The sequence below is a fragment of the Leptonotus elevatus genome, chromosome 5 (assembly GCF_054856555.1).
Source record: "Leptonotus elevatus isolate MCC_2025b chromosome 5, RoL_Lele_1.0, whole genome shotgun sequence".
In the NCBI taxonomy this organism is placed as follows: domain Eukaryota; kingdom Metazoa; phylum Chordata; class Actinopteri; order Syngnathiformes; family Syngnathidae; genus Leptonotus; species Leptonotus elevatus.
The window spans coordinates 2,777,235-2,796,207 of record NC_141243.1 but is presented as its reverse complement, the minus strand read 5'-3'; the positions used below and the strand labels follow the sequence as shown (position 1 = coordinate 2,796,207).

General features: G+C 40.7%; 1 protein-coding gene across 2 annotated transcripts in view; it reads right to left on the bottom strand.

The window, feature by feature from the left end:
- Window positions 1-1,006: 1,006 nt before the first annotated feature.
- znrf3 (zinc and ring finger 3) overlaps window positions 1,007-18,973 on the bottom strand; it is a 61,860-nt gene continuing 43,893 nt past the window's right edge. The window contains exons 3-8 of one of the 2 annotated variants that reach the window (XM_086075225.1): window positions 9,375-9,449; window positions 9,078-9,209; window positions 7,925-8,035; window positions 7,000-7,170; window positions 4,393-4,495; window positions 1,007-3,809 (exon numbers count right to left, since the gene is read on the bottom strand). In XM_086075225.1, coding sequence (XP_085931351.1) covers window positions 2,266-3,809; window positions 4,393-4,495; window positions 7,000-7,170; window positions 7,925-8,035; window positions 9,078-9,209; window positions 9,375-9,449 — 2,136 coding nt within the window. In that variant the 3' untranslated portion in view covers window positions 1,007-2,265. The remainder of the gene's footprint in view (window positions 3,810-4,392; window positions 4,496-6,999; window positions 7,171-7,924; window positions 8,036-9,077; window positions 9,210-9,374; window positions 9,450-18,973) is intronic. The other variant, XM_086075226.1, reaches the window with a different exon arrangement.

Sequence of the window (18,973 nt, the reverse complement as noted above, 5' to 3'; positions counted from 1 at the left end):
AACATATTTCCATTCATGAAATGCCGTTTGCTGTACACGTACACAAATATACACAAGATTGATGTCGAGCCGTAAAACATTTGTAAATGTTACTGACTGATGGACAAATAATTATACTCTCTCTTTCTTTCTTAAAAAAAACAAAATTACAAAATATTCATTTGTACACATTTTCATCTCTTCTTAAGTGCTACAAACATTAAATAGTGACTCGCGTACCCCAAAAAAACAACAACAGCGACAAAAGTTCTGCTTGCAAACTGATCGCGATGCAAAAAGGCAACATTTTGGGAAGCTTGCGTGCGCGTGTGTGTATTTCATAGAAACAGTATTGAAAACCGTCTGCAGGACAAACAGAAAGGCATGAATGTGTCTCGTGTTGCAACTGCATTCTTTTTTTTTCTTGTTGAAAAAATAGTCACAGTACAATAAGGAAAAAGCTCGTGACGGGAAAATCAAACTCCTTGAACCACTTGCAATATTTTTAAGTCCTCTAGATGGTGCTATTGGTTTAAAAAAATGCAGTGGGGATTGAATCCATTTCCATTGCGCTGGTCTTTTATCTTTGAGAAAAGAGCACCATCTAGAGGAGTAAAGAAAAAATGTCACGTGGTTCATGAAGCTTCATTTTGGCATCACGAGAAGAAGCCTTTTGACGTGGACTTTGCTTTGGCCTTTTGGTGCAACCCCGTTCACAGAAATAAAAAAATAAAAAATAAAACTACCTTATAGCATTAAGCTACGAGTACGACGCTCGTCTTTGTCCTCACTAGTAAGAAAATGATTTTTTTTGCGCACTAGTAAGATAGTGTGCCAAAGTCGTTTTCAGCCTTTCTTCACTATCGTATTACAAAAATAAAAGTAAATGAAATTATGTATTCAATATCCTACGTTAGATTATATTTTTGGAAACAGCATTTTGTCCCAATCAAGTCATTAATTTTGAGAAAATAATTTTTGAAAGAAAAAATATTTTTGGGAAGGAGTAAAATGTATTTTTTAATAAAAAAAAATACATCTTAGTGCTCTCAGAAATGTGTTGAGTACGTTTTTTTCCTCAAAGAAACTTTTTTTTTGGAGGGGGGTGAAAGCTTGGGTTTTTTTGGAAGACAAATGTCATTTTTTTGTTTAGAAAAAAATTTGGGGTGGGTGGCAAAAGTTTTTATTTCTTTTTATTCCTTTTCTTTTTTTTATCTCTAAAGGAAAGTATTTCCCCATCACAATATGAGTTTTTAAATTGAAAATAGTCTTTTTGAGGAAAAAGACAACCTTTTTGTATTTTTTTTAATAAAAACAACAAAAAAGTTTTCTTTCTTTCTTTCCTTTCGGACTTCTTTCTCAAAGTGCTTGTCCTGTCTATGTGTATGACCATATTTTTCCCGTGACACTTACTAGTGCGGACAAAGAGCATACAAGTACATGGAGCTTATGCTGAATGTCAAGAAAATTGAATAAATGCTTGAACGGATTCCCATCAGAGTTATCACGTCTCCTGGAGGAATTCTGGTCGGAACTTGCTCAGGTTTTAAGTCTCCTAAATTTGTGAAAAAATAAAATAAATAAATGTTCACAGGGTAAGATACGATGAGCATTTGCGGGTTTGGGTGTCATTCCGTAATGTTTTAAAAAATTCAAGCTGGTTTCACATGAAATTTAGTGGGCGTGTCCCAACCACTCACAGAATAAAATGATCAAATTTCAAATGCTCCCAAAATTCTCATGTGTTTATCACAAATTATTTTTATCCTTGTTCATCTATCTATGCCAACCACATTTAGTGACAGGCAGGTCAGCGTCCAACTTAAGAGGCCGAGGCCACTTGCGACTGAATTGAATCGAGATCGTTATTATTTCAGCGTTATTGTCACTGCCAGGCAGAAACCTCACATGCCCAAATATGGTCAACTCAATTTTTCTGTCACGTCCCTCCAGAGAGACGTGATTCCCCGCTCTGGTGACAACACAATCACGTCTTGCTCGTTTTGGTATAGCTACGACCGTACAAACTATATTGAAACTCTGAAGGCAGTGTAAGATGCAGCTGTCGAACCCTGGATGGCGCAGGAGCCACTTGGACACATTCGTTGCCCACCGGAATGAACGTGAGAACATTTGGACAGGAAGCCCCACGTTCCGACACGACCACATTCACCAGAAATGAGCATTTCGGTAGACACCCCCCGGTTTCAGAAAGCAAGGCAACTGACGGTTTCGAACCACCGACCGACCGCTGCGGTACCGAACGCAATTCCGTTTTTCGGAAGTTCACACGCCCAAACGGCCCTCAGTACTTGGAGACAAAGAATTTTCGGAGAGCTGCGGCAAAAACAAAGCCCTGGTCTCCTCGCTGGGCGGGTACGAGCGACCTCGGGTGAAGAAGTCGTCGCCGTTTTGCGCTTCCGACTCCGCCGTGACCGAGTCGGGCAAAAGGCTGCTTTCGCAATCGGTGTCCTCGGGGATGATGGGGATTCTCTGGTTGAGTTCGAAGCAGCCTTGCGTCGGGCAGACCTCCGAGTCGGCGTACTGCACGTTGACGGCGTAGTCCTCCGCGTAGTGTCCCCTGTGGACCTTCACCTCCTTGTAGAAACAGCAAGGTAGTCCCTCGTAGGGGTCCGAGGACGGGCACGAGTAGTTCTTGGAGCCCCGAGGACAACGTCCGGACGCCTGCTCCGAGTCCTGCGCCTTGCAGTCGCCATTCGGGGGCAGCGCCTCGAAGCAGCAGGTGCACGCCGCAGCCGTTCCCGCCCCCAGCTCGCCCGCCTCGGCCCTGGCGTCCGCTACGGGGGCGGCGTTCTCCCTGGGTTCCAGTGACGAGCGACTGCTGTAGTTGGGCTCCAAGCTGCAGTTGGACAGATGGTCCCCGGAGTTGTAGGGAAGCTGGAGACAGTCGCGCGCCGAGGGTCCCGAGGGTCCGGCGGACGACGACTCCTCGGGGGCCGAGGGGCACGCGGCCGTCCCGGCTTCTCCCGCCGAACCCCGGCACGGGCTCTTGCTCCGGTACACGTAGGGATCGTAGTCACTGCTCAAGGAGCTCCGGAAGGTGGAGCAACTCCCGTACACGCCCTGGTTGCTGACTTCGGTGCAGTCCAACATGGAGTCGCTGGAGGAGCAGTGGCACGGGCCCGAGCTGCTGCTGCTGCTGTCGCTCCCGGGGCAGTCGGCCAGGTAGCCGCTGCACGCCGAGCGGTGGCCGTGGTAGCAGCTCAGGCCCGAAGCGCTGCCCCCGTCGCCCACCCTGGAGGAGGACGCCGGCGCCATGTGCACCACGGTGGGGAACAGGAGTCCCTGCTGGAAGGCCCTGCCGTGGTGCGCCTTGTGACCTTGGCCCGCGGGGCCCTGGCCCCCCTCGGGGGGCTGCTGGGGGAAAGTCAAACCCTGGAAGAAGTAGTGCTGGTACATGGTTTCGTACTGGGAGAAACACGGCGGCCGCGAGAAGTTGCGGCCGTGGAATTTGGGCCGTTTGAACGCGGGGTGGTGCGGAGGCGGCTGCGCTTGGTAGGCAGGGGGGCCGCGGTGCTCCAGTCCGCAGTGGGAGTGGTCCAGGTGCAGGGCGGGGTGGTAGCTCCGCAGGAAGGAAGACGCGGCCTGGGGCGGGTACAGGCCCGCAGGGTCGGGGTGCTGGTCCACCGTCAGCACCGTGATGGCGTTGCCGTGGGGGTCCATGCTGGTCCGGGTCGGGTAGGCCGTCATCTGGCCGGCGCGGTGCACCCTGCCGGGGTAGTGGACTGGCAGGACCACCCTCTGCTGCCGCCCGTGAAGCGGGTTGCCAGGGTCCATGCATGCGGAGCCCGGGTTGCCCTTCTTTTGCTCTGTAGGAAACAAACAAACGACACTTTTGTAAAACTGTGGCGGGTGGAGCCGTTCAAAATTTATTTCATCAAATCTCGGCTGTTTTACTGGATTTTGATTGATTTTGCCAGGCCCACAGAATATTGTGTTTTATTGCTATAAAAACATGGAACCTACCAGAAGGAAGATTAGAGTTTCTTCTTTCATCAGGAAAAAAAAGTATGTTTCTATCTGTTTCCGTTTTGCAGCAATTAGTATTAGAATATAGCTAAGTTTCATCATTCTTCACAAATCTGTTTCAAACATTTTGCAACATGGCCTTGGTTGATCTCTTATACTCTGCTGCCACCTGCTGACCGTTTTGGCTGCATCAAAGCCTTCTGTAATGCTCTAGCATTAAAAAAAAAAACGTGAAAAAAACGTATAAATACGTCTTTGGAATATTTTATTTTAATATGGTAATATTTAAAATAGAACGTATTTATACGTTTTTGGGAGCAACCAAGTTTTAAATTATGATTTAAAAAATGCATACTACAAGACTTTCAATTGCTAATAAATTCTGGTAAATATGAAGCAAAATAAAAGCATTGAAGAGCTTACCGATGATGTTGTGTCTGCAGTGGGGGCAAGTGTGATGTTGGAGCAGCCAAGGGTCCACACATTTCTTATGGAAGCGGTGCGCACAAGGGATGACCCGCAATTCCTGCAGGGAGCGAGAAAAAAAGGAAAGTTTTCATAGGGAGAAGAAAAGAAAACAAATGCAATATCTGGAAAAAAAATCGGATAAAAAGAAAATCTAGAAATATTTGTGCTGTTACTGATTTCACTTCATTCACATGTTTTTATTTTTATTTTTTTAACCCATTTGTCTACTCTAATTAGAAAATTGGTTCATTCAGCATTTCTATAATAATAATAAAAAAATTAAAATAATAAAAAATTTATTAAAGTTTAATGAATATCATACCTAAGTAAATGTTCAGAAACAAACTATTTTTAAGATAACCTCGAAAAGTACAAAATGTATTGTACTGGATTAAAATTAAAATTAAACATTAACACTGAGGGAACATTTTTTACTTAATTTATTGATTTAAATCAAATATAATATATTGGGCATCAAAGTTTAAAAAAAATAAATACCTCAGTGAATGTCTGAAAGCAAGCAGTTGTAAAATATTAAATGCAAATATATTGTAATTTAAAATGAAATAAAACGGAAGTGTAGTTTAAAAAAATGTACGTAACTGGACTGAAAAAAAAAGTTGAAGTCAGTCAACATTTGATTCTGTAATTCTTCACGTCCCACTAGAGGGCGCCTGCGTCCCACTTGGACTCGTCTGAGAAGTTTGCGTCTCCCTTGACGACTAAAAGATGTCGCAGAACATCATAAACAAGTATCTCTTTGATGCCAAGATGAAAAAACAAACAACCGCAGAGTCTTGAGAGGACGCAGAGGCTATGACAAGAATTCATCACGACACGCTGGGGATCGACACACACACGCGCGCGCACACACATGAAAGCGCCGTGTCCCTGGGAAGGTCCAAATAATCGACATTCTTCACGCCAATAAATCCTCGTGACTCATCTTTGGAGTTTTGCCTTTGATGCCTTTCAGCCTTTTTTACGGCTCCACTTCCTGCACGCAGGCCTTGGCGCCGCCGCCACACTTTGTTGTGCTGGCGACCATTCAGGGACACTTGATGACTTACAGTAAAAGCCTCCAGAGGAAGATTAGGACACACAATAAGTCCTTTTTTTTTCTCTTTTCCTTTTTTTTTTTTGGAAGCACGCGCGGGAAAACAGGAAGTGTGATCACATCCCCAAAACACGCTGGCTTGTTATCTTGCAGCAGGTGCGGCGAAAAAAGTTCACAAAAAAAATAAAGAAAATCATGGAATGCGGTTCCAGGAGCTATTGTCACTGCATGTGTGCTCTTTTCATATATTTATTTTGTAGGTGTCACGGCGACATACTGTCAGTGACAAAAAAAAGAAAAAGCATGACAACACCAACCACAGAAAGCTGCGGTTTCTGTACCTCATTAATGTTTTGTCTATTTTTACTACAAGCTTGGCAAGGTTCAGGAAATAAAGTGAATAAACTAAATTGCAGAAATACAACAAAAGTCATAAAAACAAAAAGAATTAGGGGTGGGAATCTTTGAAGATTTCACGATTGGATTCCGATTTTTGGGTCTGCCATTCGATTCAGAATCGATTTCCGATTAAGAATGATTTTTGATTCAAAAATGATTTGACTGATATTGATTTTTGTTTCAATCTATAGATGTGCAAGCAATTGTAACGATCTACTCCAGTCTGACTCGCTAATGCTAATTAGCGCGCTACTCGCGGCACTTTTATCACTCAAAACAACGGCTCCACGCTGGAAAAAAACAACCTTTTAGTGGAATAACTTGATCGTGACTTTTTCCTTCTACTCTGTAATGTGGCTAACAACCTAACAGTGTATTAGACCGCAAGGAACCACGCTGCCCCTCAGTGGCCAAACCGGGTACAACATGAACAGCGCTCCAAATAAAAGGCACACACAGACAAAGGCAAGACAGTATAAAATAATTTAAATAAAATCGATTTTGGGATATTTAAAATCGATTCTGAATCGTACTTAATGAGAATCGCGATTCTTATGAGAATCGATTTTTTGGCACATCTTTAAAAATGTTGTGTAGAAATGACCCGTAATAAATATAACACAGAACTCAATTCACTTCATGCATTTTTTTTTAATTAAAACAAATATGATCAAGATCGATAAATAATTAATTATAATAGAGCTGTCAGTCGATATAAATTTTTTTTTTTATGGTAATTAATCACATGATTTCCATAGTTAACCCGCGATTACTCGCTAAACTAATATTTATTTAATACATATATGGTTATTTATACAGTAATTTTACAGTAGTCTGCAAATTTATTTGAAGTTAAAAAGATACTATGCAATGTAAAACATTGATTTGGCATTAGCGTTTGGTGACACAGACGGTATTTTTTTTCCCGTTCAAATTAAGAGGAAATTAACTTAAACATGAAGCAACTTATGGACTCCCGCCCATTTTTGTTCATTGTAAATGACAAATATAACAGTATACATCTGAATTATAATTAGGCAATGAACGTTATTTGTTTGTTTGTCTTATGCTGTGCTGAAAACAAAAGTGTCCAAATGCGTACGTACCTCGCCGTCGATGTACTTCTCCAGGCAGATGGCGCAGTCGGACGTGGAGCTGCTGCTCAGCGAGTCGGACGCCCCGCAGCCGCTCTCGCGTGCCACTTTGCCGCCTTTGGCCTTGAACTTGCGCGTCTCCATCTTGTCCAGCGCCTGGCTGGCCATCCTGTTCATCGAGCTCTGCGCACAAAAAAAAACGACACCAAAACCCCCGTCAAAGTTCTGTATGCTTAACTCATTCGCTGCCATTGACGGCTATAGACGTCAAAAATTCATTTGAACTATTTCTATTAGTTTAACATTTTTCCCCACTTTTGTTTACAAGAGTATGAAAACCTAGATTTTTTTATTGTATTAGAACAGATATTCCTAATTTTTAATAATCTTAAAAAAAAAAAAAAGATTATAAAAAATTGGAAAAAAATAATTATATATTATATATATATATATATAATATTATTTTATTTATTTAAAAATAAAGACAAGACTATTAAAAATTAGGAGTGTCAAGTGATTTGTGTTTTTAAAACATAATTATATATACACAATATTTAATTTTCTACAATAAATGTCAGTGACAACTAATTAGATGACTTTAACGACGTTTTTTACGAGGTAAGAATTTGTTCACTTTCATCGCATTGCTTTTTAATGTCTACAAATTAAAAAAAACCCTGAGAACTGATAATTAAATTGATCATTAAGAAGCAAGAAGTTGTAAAGCTGCTTGGAGACGTTGACGCTCCTTAAAATCAAACACGCACACACACGCAATTAAATGATGATGAAATGAATGAAAATATGACATGAATGAAAATGAATGAGTGACTGAAGCAGCTGCCTTTGGAAATGGATAATGAGTTAAGCGCCGCCGCCCAAAACACAAAAGTGCGTGCGTGCGTGTGCGTGCGCGTGCGTGCGCGTGCGCACGTACCTGACTCCTCCTCTGCTTGAGCTTGATCTTGACGAGCAGGATGAGGCAGACGAGTGACACGACCACAAAGAAGGCTAAAAAGATGCCCATGTCGAAGTACTCGGTGGGCTGCTGCGCAACCGCAAAAACAACAACAAACATGCAAACGTTAACATCAAGATGGAAATATAACAGCAAGAATTCAGTGGGCGTGGGATGAAGTGAGAAGAGAGTCAAACTGCTGGCTTATTCCTCATTACCGTGACGTTAAGCTCATATGGCTTCTTGAGATTCATTAGAATTTTTTTATGCTTACGTTTTTTAGTTTTTTTCCCCCTTACTAAATAGTGTATGTTGATTTATTTTTGATTAAAAGGAAATGAGTATTTTTTTTTTAATGATTTCTTTTTTTTTTTAAATAATTTTTTTAAACTAAGCTTGGATTTTTCTAATTAATTTTTCGTGCTATTTATTTTCCATATTAATTATTTTTTTCAATCTTGATTTTTTTGTGTGACAGATTTCTTTAAAATTTTATTTTTTAATCTATGTTTTGAACTTTTTTATAAATTTTTGGTGCTATTTATTTTCCATATTGATTTTGCTTTGACTGATTTTTTTTTAGATTATAATTTTTTATTATGTTTGGATTTTTTTTATTGAATTTTTGGTGCTATTTATTTCCCACATGGAGTTTTTCACCCCAATATTTTCACTGAACTTTTGATGAAGTTTAGTTGAAGTTTTTTGACTGAATGTTTAATTTGTCACGTGAATTTTGTTTGAGTTTTTTTTTTTTTAACTCAGTTTATTTATTTAACAATTTAAAATATTTTACACTTAATATCTGGACATATTTTTGTACACTGAATGTTCTATTTTTTTCCACACACGTTTTTTAATGCTTCTTTAAAAAAAAAGTATTTTAATGTATTTTAAAAATGTGTTTTAAAAAAATATGTTTTAAAGATTTATTTTGAAACAGAATGTTTGTATATGTTGATTTATTTCCACTTTTTTTTTTAAATCATAATATTAACCACAAAATAAATTCAACAAATTCCGATTTATTTGACCAATAATTAATCATTCATCTATCATCAACGATTATTACTTAGGACTCACGTAACCACAAACAAGCCTTTCATATTTGGGGGCCGAGGGTCAAACTCACCCTGGGAGGTCTGTGTTGTATCCTGGCTCGCGCCACTTTCTGCTTGTTGACGATGTTCATCAACTTGACGGCGTCGTTGCCTTTCACGTAGACGACGGGACGTTTGAGCGGGTCGTCCGCCACCTGGTTGAGCTGAGACACAACAAGAGCGCCACCGCGAGCACATTAGGTACCGGATCTGCTCAAAAGACGAACGTTGTGGTTACGCGTTGCTTCAGATGCTCGAGCAGCTCATTTGACCAAAAAGGAAGTCTTGGGCTCACCGAAAGCCCACAAAAACATGACACGTGCACAAACCTGGTCGATGGCATCCGGGTTTTCCGACACATCAAAGATGACGGCGGTTGCTCCTCGCTGCACTGCTCGCTTGGCCTGAAAACACGCACACACACACACACAATGTTTACATTACAGAACACTCACAAACACGACCTAACTGACACATTTTTGATTTGGCATGACTTTTACAAAATGTACACTAGGGGGAGTTCTCCGTCAGAAGCAGAACACACGTGGTGAGACAAGCAACAGGTAGAAAGTAAATACACACACAAGCCATAACATTAGGTACACTGCGCAATTGTGAACGTCAAAAAAAAAAAAAAAAAAAAGAAGCTCATTTTCTAGTTTGTTGGCGAGAGAAATAATAATACGTTAAAGAAAGTCAGACTATAATGAGAGGGGGGGGGGGCATGTTTTCAACAGTTAACTAACAATATCAGGAGTAATAATAAAGCCGTAATATTACAAGAATAAAGTCAAAATGTTATATGAGGAAAAAAAAGAAAGACAAAGTCTCAAAACTAAAGTCATAGGCTTAAGAGAAAAAAAGTGTTATGTGAAAATAAGCCATCATAATTTCACCAAATAAATGCATAACATTACAAGAAAAAATAAGTATAAAAGTCACAATATTGTGAGGAAAATAATTGGAATACGACATGAAACAACATCAAGAAAAAGTGGAATAGGAATAACAATTTTAAAGAGGCTGACATCGGAGCTGCAAGGATGTTTTGAAGTCTGAAGAAAGTCACTTGCGGAAAATGTAATTGAACAGCGCCAATGTTTTGATGGGACGGAGATGACATTATTTTTTATCATAATAAAGTTGTGATATTACCCCAAAAGTCTTGAATATACACGAATAAGGTTGTAATACTACAAGCAAAAGTCTTCATTTTTTATAAAAAATTAAATCACAAAATTAAAATGTTTTTTTTTTAAGTAAAAAGTCAGAACACAAAAAGCAAAAAAGTCAACATCTTACAACAATAAAATACACAATACAAGCCTTAATTTGATAAGATGTAATATTACATTTTTATTAAGTCTTCACATTTTCATCATATGCTAATTTAGTGACATGCAACGGTCTAAATATCAGTTGCACTTGTTGCCCACTTTCTTGCTACTACTTAATAGCACTTTCTCGTTTCTCTTCCTGCTTGCCTTCTTCTTGCACTTGGAAAGTTCAAAAGCGCTCCTCCGCTTGCTTCTTTTGCCTCTCACCCAGTTTACACGTACACACGCACGCACGCACGCACACACCCACACACACACACACTTTATTCAGCACTAGTCTGCCGCTTTGATGTCAGCTCTCCCAGTTAATAATTAATAGCTGTGGCTGAGACGCTTTAAAAAAAAAAAGAAAGAAAGAAAGAAGAAGAAAAAGACGAAGACAAAGAAGACGAGCTCCCTCCTCAAGAATCTGCAGTGCAGCGACTTGCCTGACGACAACAAAAATGGCCCCGCAGGCAAACTGGCTTGACTTTATTTAAAAAAAAAAAAAAAAAAAAAAAAAAAAAAAAGGAATTAATAAATAAGACACACAAAAAAGACACGTCAGTCCGAAAAGAAATGAAACACTCTCTTTTTAAAATGAGGACTTGTCGGTTATGACGAGGACGTGGCAATATTGTCACCAATAATTTCCGATAATTTGGTGGGGGGGAAAAAGTTCATAGTTAGTAAGAAAAAACTGAAATAAATGGTAATATGAAGGAAAAACACTAAAATTCTATTAGGGAAAGAAAACTAAAATCAAACTATGGAAACATGTGGAAAAGTCATTTTACAAGAACAAATATATATTCTGCACATTACATTGCACATTTTTTTAATGGCCATTAGCCTAAAAAATTTTTTCTTTACAAACTTTTTGTTGTAATTTTTATCCCCCCCAAAAATCCTAACTTTACAAAAAAAATTAAAGATGAAATTTATGAGCTGTTGTGACAGCACAATAAAAAAAAATTGTTTGCAGGAAAGCTTTTATACACTTTCAGGAAAAAAGCAACAACAACTAAATGAGAATGAGGCAAAACCAAAACCAAAAATCACAATTTGTTAAAAAAAAACAATCATAACATAAGAGCGGGAAACATTATTTTACGAGCAAAATCCTTTCACGTGAAAGCGGACATTTGTAAATTATTGTAAATTACAAGAAAAAAAGTATAAATTCCAGCAATGCCTATAAACCACCACTAGGAGCCTGCTGGGCATCTTTCTGGTCGCATGATGATTTGTTAGCTTTACTTCATACTTGAATGATGGTTGGGAATGAGCTAACAGACAATCAGACGGTACACATAAAAAAAAAAAAAGCTTTGCAAAACACAAGAGCGAGTTCCTGTTGACGTCTACATTAAGGGACATCAATTACATGCAGATTTTTGCTCTTCGTAGGCCGGCCCAGTCCCTAATCCCTTGCTAATAGGTCGGGGTTCACACTGTACTGGTGTTCCCTTGGTCACTTGTTGCTAGGCAGAGTTTTGAAGGTCTCCATCCTGGGAACATTTTTCATCAAAGCTTTGAAGTTGGAGCAAATTCATCCCCAACGCGTGACAACAGCTATGGTATGCTTGGGGGGGGGGGGGGGGGGGGGTTGAGAACCACTAACCCATACAACCCAATTGCATGAAAAATAACTATATTTTTGAGGTAATATAACATGGTTGCATAAGTGTGCACACCCTATTCTAAATGGTTGTGACTGTGTTCAGAATAAACCAATTACATTAAAACTCATGGGAAACTTCAGTCAGCACATACCTACTGCCATTAACCCCTGATAAAGTTCACATGTTCAAGTAGGCTTTTCCTGACCCTTTTTTTCTTTTTCTTTTTGCTTTCAATATATAGGTTACGGAAGCGTATTGCATTCACTTGAGAAAAAAAAGTCCTGTTTTTCTGACTTATTTTTGGGGGGAGCTTTGTTTTTTTTTGTTTTTTTTTCCTGTTTAATTGAATATTTTTTTCCCTGTTTTTTTTTTTGTAATTTTTTTTCTGTTTTAAAAAATATATATATTTTCCTCTGTTCTTCTGAATAATTTGTTTCAGTTTTTTCTGAGTAATTTTTTCCTGTTTTATAAAATAAATATTTTTCTGTTTTTCGGAGTAATTTTTCCCTGTTTTATAAAATAATTATTTTTCAGTTTTTCTGAATTTTTTTTTTCTGTTTTTCTGAATACTTTTAAAATGTTTTTTCCCCTCAGATGTCAATTTCCTGCTGGTACGGTGGCCCGAGCGCGCAATCTTCCCCCGGCTGAGAGGCGAAAACCGCAGCCGCAAAAAGAGCAGCTGGCTGTGGAGTCTAGACGGCGAGGAAAATGGAAGCTATCTTTAGCGTACCACGCCGGGCTGCCAGCTTGGGATGCTTTCGCTTAGACCCCCCCCCCCCCCTTCTTCTTCCCCCCAAATCTACATACACTTAAGCGTGCAAAAGTATGCACGACACGCTCACATTTGCACACCTGGCTTGCACCCGCTTCCGATCTCAGCGGCTGACTTTTGCTCCTACTTTGGTCTTGTTCTTCTTCCGCCACCCGCCGCTGCCGCTATAATTAGGGCAATTAAGTCTTCAGAGGCCTGCGCACTGCTATTATGCCGTAATTCCATGTTGCCTGCTGGCTTTATTAAAAGATAAAGGCATACTTTTCTCCCATGGATCTTCTCATATGTGGTCGCCCCTCTCTCTCTCTCTCTTGTTCGGCCGCAGATCCCCCAAAATAAAAAGCAAACATAGCGATGTGTCGTGCCATCCATTTGCCGCTTGAACTCCACCGGCGTGTTCGGCTTTTGGTTTGGTTTGCAGGAAAACAAGGTAAATATGGTCTTTGCGGTAACATGAGCCCCCCACGAGACGAAACGCGGTATTATGAAGTGTTTATTTAATATTGCGTTGGTTGAATAAGAAATAAGCGCGCTGGCGTTTTTGTCCTGTAGCGCCCTCTGCTGTCGACTGAAATTAAATTTCTAAAAACAATCAAATCAGACTCGCTGAATTCGTTCGGGCATCTTGAGGAATGCTGTGAACTGGAAATCAAAATCGGATTCTTTTACTGTTTTTTTTTGTTTGTTTTTTAACTCAAATGTGTTTAGCTTTTTTTTTCTCCTCGCCTCTTTTTTGTGTTTTCTGTGCTTGATGGCAACAGTGCAAAACAAACGCAATCATTAATTTGCAACTACATACACAAATCTATTTGACCAAGCAGATGATACTCTAAAGCAGGGGTGTCAAACATACGGCCCGCGGGCCGGATCAGGCCCGCAAAGGGGTTTAATCCGGCTTCGCGAGACCATTTTGTAAAGTACAGTAAAAAATAAAATGTCGGACCAATTAATCAGCCGGCAACAAATAAAGCATATAAATTCATAATTTCACGAGCAATCCTCAAATGAGCAATGCAATTTCTGTACAGAATTTCTCTGGATGTCATTATTTTACACGCAAGTTAACGTTACAGTTTGTTTTAAAAAAGCACACACACAAACATAGAGCGACATTAATCAAAAGCAAAGAGGTGCTGCGTTCCATTTGCATTCATGTTATTTTTTGGGACAATATAATTTACAGTTGCAAATGTGAAAATCTGTGTATAATTGATGGCAATAGTTTTGAAATTATATACCATCATTTTTACGATGAGCTAATACGACTTTGACACGCCTGCACTAAAGCATCATTTTAACTTAATCAAATTTAAATATGTGGTAATAAAAAATTTTGAACTCAGACAAACAACAATGCATAATAGTAACAGACATAAACATCTAAAGCCGCATGAGCTCGGTATTTCCATCCATCAATTGTCGCTGCCTAACGATCTGAATACGTGAAGCCGCAGCAGCTCTGCCATTGCACAATAAGTCGGCTCCATTTGAAGTCAACTGACATCCCGTAAATTCATGAACAACTTGTTCCCGTCAGTGTCCAACTTCCTACCAGTCACCTTTATTATCTCTTCCATTTGCCGCACCGCAAATGTCACACGTCAAAGTGGTTCAGACACGGAAGACAAGAGCGACATTGCCAAGTCTTCGACACTTCAGGCCGAAGTGAACACATCAGAAAAAGTATTGAAACAAGTCGGGCCAGGTAGAAAAAATATGAGCTAACTTGGCTAAGTCGACCACAAAAATTGGTCGACATGAACTTTTCTGCCTCAAAACTACCATTAATAATTTTAAAACCATATTTGTGATATCCGGAACCGTTTAACCTGTCCCATGTTTTACCACACGGAAATGTTAGGCTCATTTTTGGTCATTTAGTCCTTCGAAGACAAACTTGCGGCAGAGATTTGGTCTGAATGCTTCCAAATTTGAACCACGTATACTTCGATATACAGATCTTGATGAAAAATGTCACTTTGCAACATGAAATTTGGTAGGCATGACTATCATGAGTAAAAACCACAAAATAGAAGACGAACAGAATAACAAAACAGGTCCGTCATTTTGAAGCGGCCACTTTTTGTTTTCGTTTTCGCCGTTTCTGAAGGCACGATACCAGACAGATGGACGACACTACATTTGTGAGTAATTGTAAAGTTTTGATCACTGCAGGAAGGAGGCGGTACGGCGGCGAAAGCGTTCACACTTGGCGCATTAAATATGAAAAGCTCGGTTAGGCCAACATAAACACGCTTGGAGAAGGACACTCCAAAAAATAAAATAAAGATTTAGCGCAGACTTCTAATGGAGTCAACACAAGCTGCCGGACTGGCAGGATCAGTGGCTTCCTGGACGCGGGTACGGGGCAGCAGCTCACAAAAAATAAAAAATAAAAAACGTCATCACATGTTCCATTAAAGCGCTTTCTGTCTGAAGTTACTCCAAAAACACAACGCGTATTTCCGCGTCATTTCCTCTTCTTCCCGACCAGCAAGCACCCGCTTTCCCTCCCTCCCTCCCTCCCTCCCTCCCTCCTTCCATCAGTCTATCTATCCGTCCCTGCACTTCCCTGCCTGCAACAGCACACAATGCGGGGCGGCCATTCACCAGCCATTGCGTAACCACAATTATCCTTGTGCTATCAAACACGGTGTGCGACTGTGTGTGTGTGCGTGTCGAGAGGCTTCCATGTCGCACTCTGCAAAGAATGTTGTGAAAGATGCGAAGCAGCAGAATCCGAATCTATGCTTGCATTTACCCCAAAATTGCGCAATATATTTTCTTCAATTTTATTTATCCCACAATAAATCACCCAAACAGCTATTTAATGATATTAGTTAATAAAAAATATAAACATTTTCAATTAGCTATTTTATGAGGGGGGGAAATAATGCAAACAAAAGGAGTCAGAGAAGGTCCCCAAGTCCAGCTGAGCTTAAGTTAATACTCGTCGATGCCACAGAGCCGAGACAATAAATGATTGTGAGTATTGTTGTATGCAATGCTTGTGTGTGTTGCTGCTCCAAGTGTGTTAAGCGAGCAGTTGTTTGAAAGTTCTCAAGCAATATCATAATGCTAATTTCTGTTAGCCAGTCAATAGCGTTTCCCATTACATATTAGCATTAAGCTAACATACTTTCATTCGACGAAATGATTTGGTTTAGTTCATATCACAATTTTACACAACAGGTGCTAACGAATACTTTAAATATGTTTTAATAAGTTGAAATGAGACTTTTTTTTCTTTTTTAAAGTCTCAGATTTTCACCTTCCACAGAGTCTGGAAGGTGCGACGGTGCCACTCGACTCGAGTGTCTATCTTGATTTTAAGAGGCAGCGGCCCGACTCGGGCTGCCCGCCACAGGAGCAGGACGAGCCGCTAATTAAATTTCCTTTACTTTTCCTCGGCGTGCCTCCCATGCTGTTTTCTTACCGCTTTAGGACTGCAGCCCTTTGTGATTTGCAGGAAAACAAACAAACTTTTCCGTGGACCGAGACAAGAATACCACTTTTTAAGCACAGAGGATGTTTGGACGAGAGCGACTCAAATCTCTCGTCCGCAACTGCGGGCTAAAACTAGTCACTAGTTTATTGTGTGTACACAAAACACATCAGTGATGTCATGGCGAGCCAGTTATCAAATAACGACAGTTTCTGCCAGCATGATCTCATAAAAAAAAAAAATACTACAGTTACTGAGTGACTCTACGGCCTTGACACAAATAAATGAGGACGCTTACATTTGGAGGTAGTGTGTGTGGGGGGGGGGGGGGGGCATGCGAGGCCTTAACAGTTGTGTTAGGAGGTCACAGGGCAAAACGAGCTGCGGGCCCCAATTAAGACCGCCCACCCACACACCGAATTCCCAAACCCGTTTAGCGCACTCCGTAGCCCAGACAACCGGCATGGAAAATTACACCAATGTGCAGCACCCCATCATTGTAACAAGTTTGCACCTTGAGCACAACTACTTGACTGAAAATGGAGGGATTTTAATCCTTGAAACAGGCACTCAAAAAAGGAGCACACTTTTAGCAGCAGTTTAGCAACGTGGCAACTTCACAGGTAAAAGTATCAAATTTGCTGCATGCTTTGAATGGGGTTAAAGTGTCTCCATTTGGTGGACAAATATAAACACACCACCATCCAACATAGACAGATATTCATGCGAATCACTTCAATTGTGAGCCACCCTTGCACAAAAAAAATGGTCTCTTTTTTTTGCTGCATGCTTTGAATGTGGAAACAGAGCGCAAACACAAGGACAACTATAAACAATTCAACATCAATAGCAATATGCTATTCATTACTGTAACAAGGCAACATTGCCGGAAATGGTAAAAAAGGTCAAATGCTGCTGCATGCTTTGACTGCTAATATGCCGTCATTTGGTGGACAAATATTAACAATTATTCAACATCAATAGCCACACGTGCATTATTTCAGTAGCATAGTAACCTTGCAGAATTCAGTAAAAGTGTAGAACGTTGCTGAATGCTTTTAATTCAAGTCGCATAAATTATAAAAAAATAAAATAAAAAAATGAATGGGACAAAATGTCCCTTGAACTTTTTTCGGGTGTTCAAAGTTGCCATTTTTTCTTGAAGTGCTCACAGTGAGAACAAAGCGATCAAACGATCTTATCAGCAAACACTGAAGAAAGCACTTCTTTCATTTATTTATTTTTGTTCTGGTCCCAATAAAGATAACCTCAGCACGACTGTAAACCGGCCTTGAGCAGCGCGCAAAAAGTGAGATGGCGCAACATTTACTTCAACACAACCCTCCATTGTTGTCTTATCTGGCAGCGTCAGTCAACAATTAAACCGATGACGTGCATTGGCAAGAGTAGAAAATTCGTCTTTTACAAAGATAATAACACTGGACAAATATAAACACACCATTATCCAACATCAAAAGCAACTCTTGCATATCATTTCAGGAGTGAGGCAGGTAATGGGTGTGAAATACTGCGGCATGCTTTTAATGCGGGAAAACGTGCCATCTGGTAGACAGATATAAACACAATTAGCCAATGGCAATAGCGACATACACATTTCGATAGCAAGGCATCCCCAGAGGAAACAGACGGTGTGAAATGTTGCTGCATGCTTTGAATGGGGGGGAAATTGGTGCCATTTGGTGGACAAATATAAACTAACCATTATCCAACATCAATATCATCAAAACACTTTCACAGGAAAGAGGAAAAGATTTCAAATGTCACTGCAAGCTTTGAATGGTGGAAAAAATATAAACACGCCATTATCCAACATCAAGATTAGCACACATTTAACATTTAAAATAATGGCACACATTGGAAGAAACAAAGGCATTCAATGTTGCTGCATGCTTGAATGGGGAAAACAAGCTGCAACTCGTCGACACGCCATTAACTCGCACCGGAATCAGTAAATGATGTGGAAATGTTGCTGCATGCTTTGAATGAGCAAAAACATAGGGTTGTCTGGTCAACAACTATGAACAAATAATTGCAGACGGACGCTCATAATTTCAGTACCAAAGCACCCTTGTAGGAGACACAAGGTGTAAAATGTTGCTGCATGCTTTAAATGGGGGGGAAATAGCGCCTTCTGGTGGAGAATTAGAAACACACCATTATCCAACATCAATATCGATACTTGCTTATGACTCCAGGAGCGAGGCCGAAAACAGTAAAACATGTCATGTTGCTGGATGCTTTGAATGGGGCGATACGACGGGGGTGTTCATAGCGCTGTTTGATGGACAAATCGAAAAAGTAGCGAGACCTCCTTGTAGTATAAAGTCAACGGTGTGGATTTTTTTTTGGGACCTGCGAGTCAATTGGCGAGGCCTGGACTCAATGAAGCAAGCGGGCCTTCCACCTCCCCCTTCCCCCTTCCTCCTCCTCCTCATCACATGTTGCCGGACAATCGTGGGCTCGCTGGCCGAGCATAAAAGCGGCCCGAGAGCACAGGATGCCATTCTCGCCCCCGCTAATCCTCAAGCTCTGGAAGCATCTCCAGATAGGAGGAGGCCTCAGATTAGCAGCACGGGGGGCCCCCCTCTCGGAGATTCCACGCCCAGGCCGGACGCAGCGGGGCGCGCGGGCCACGAGGATTCTCACGCACGCATTCCCCGACAAAAGCTTCGGCGGAGATCTAAGGGGAGGGGGAGGGGCGAGGCTTCAGTGAGGCCGGCTGGGTGTCCGCCCCTCGTTTTTGATCAGA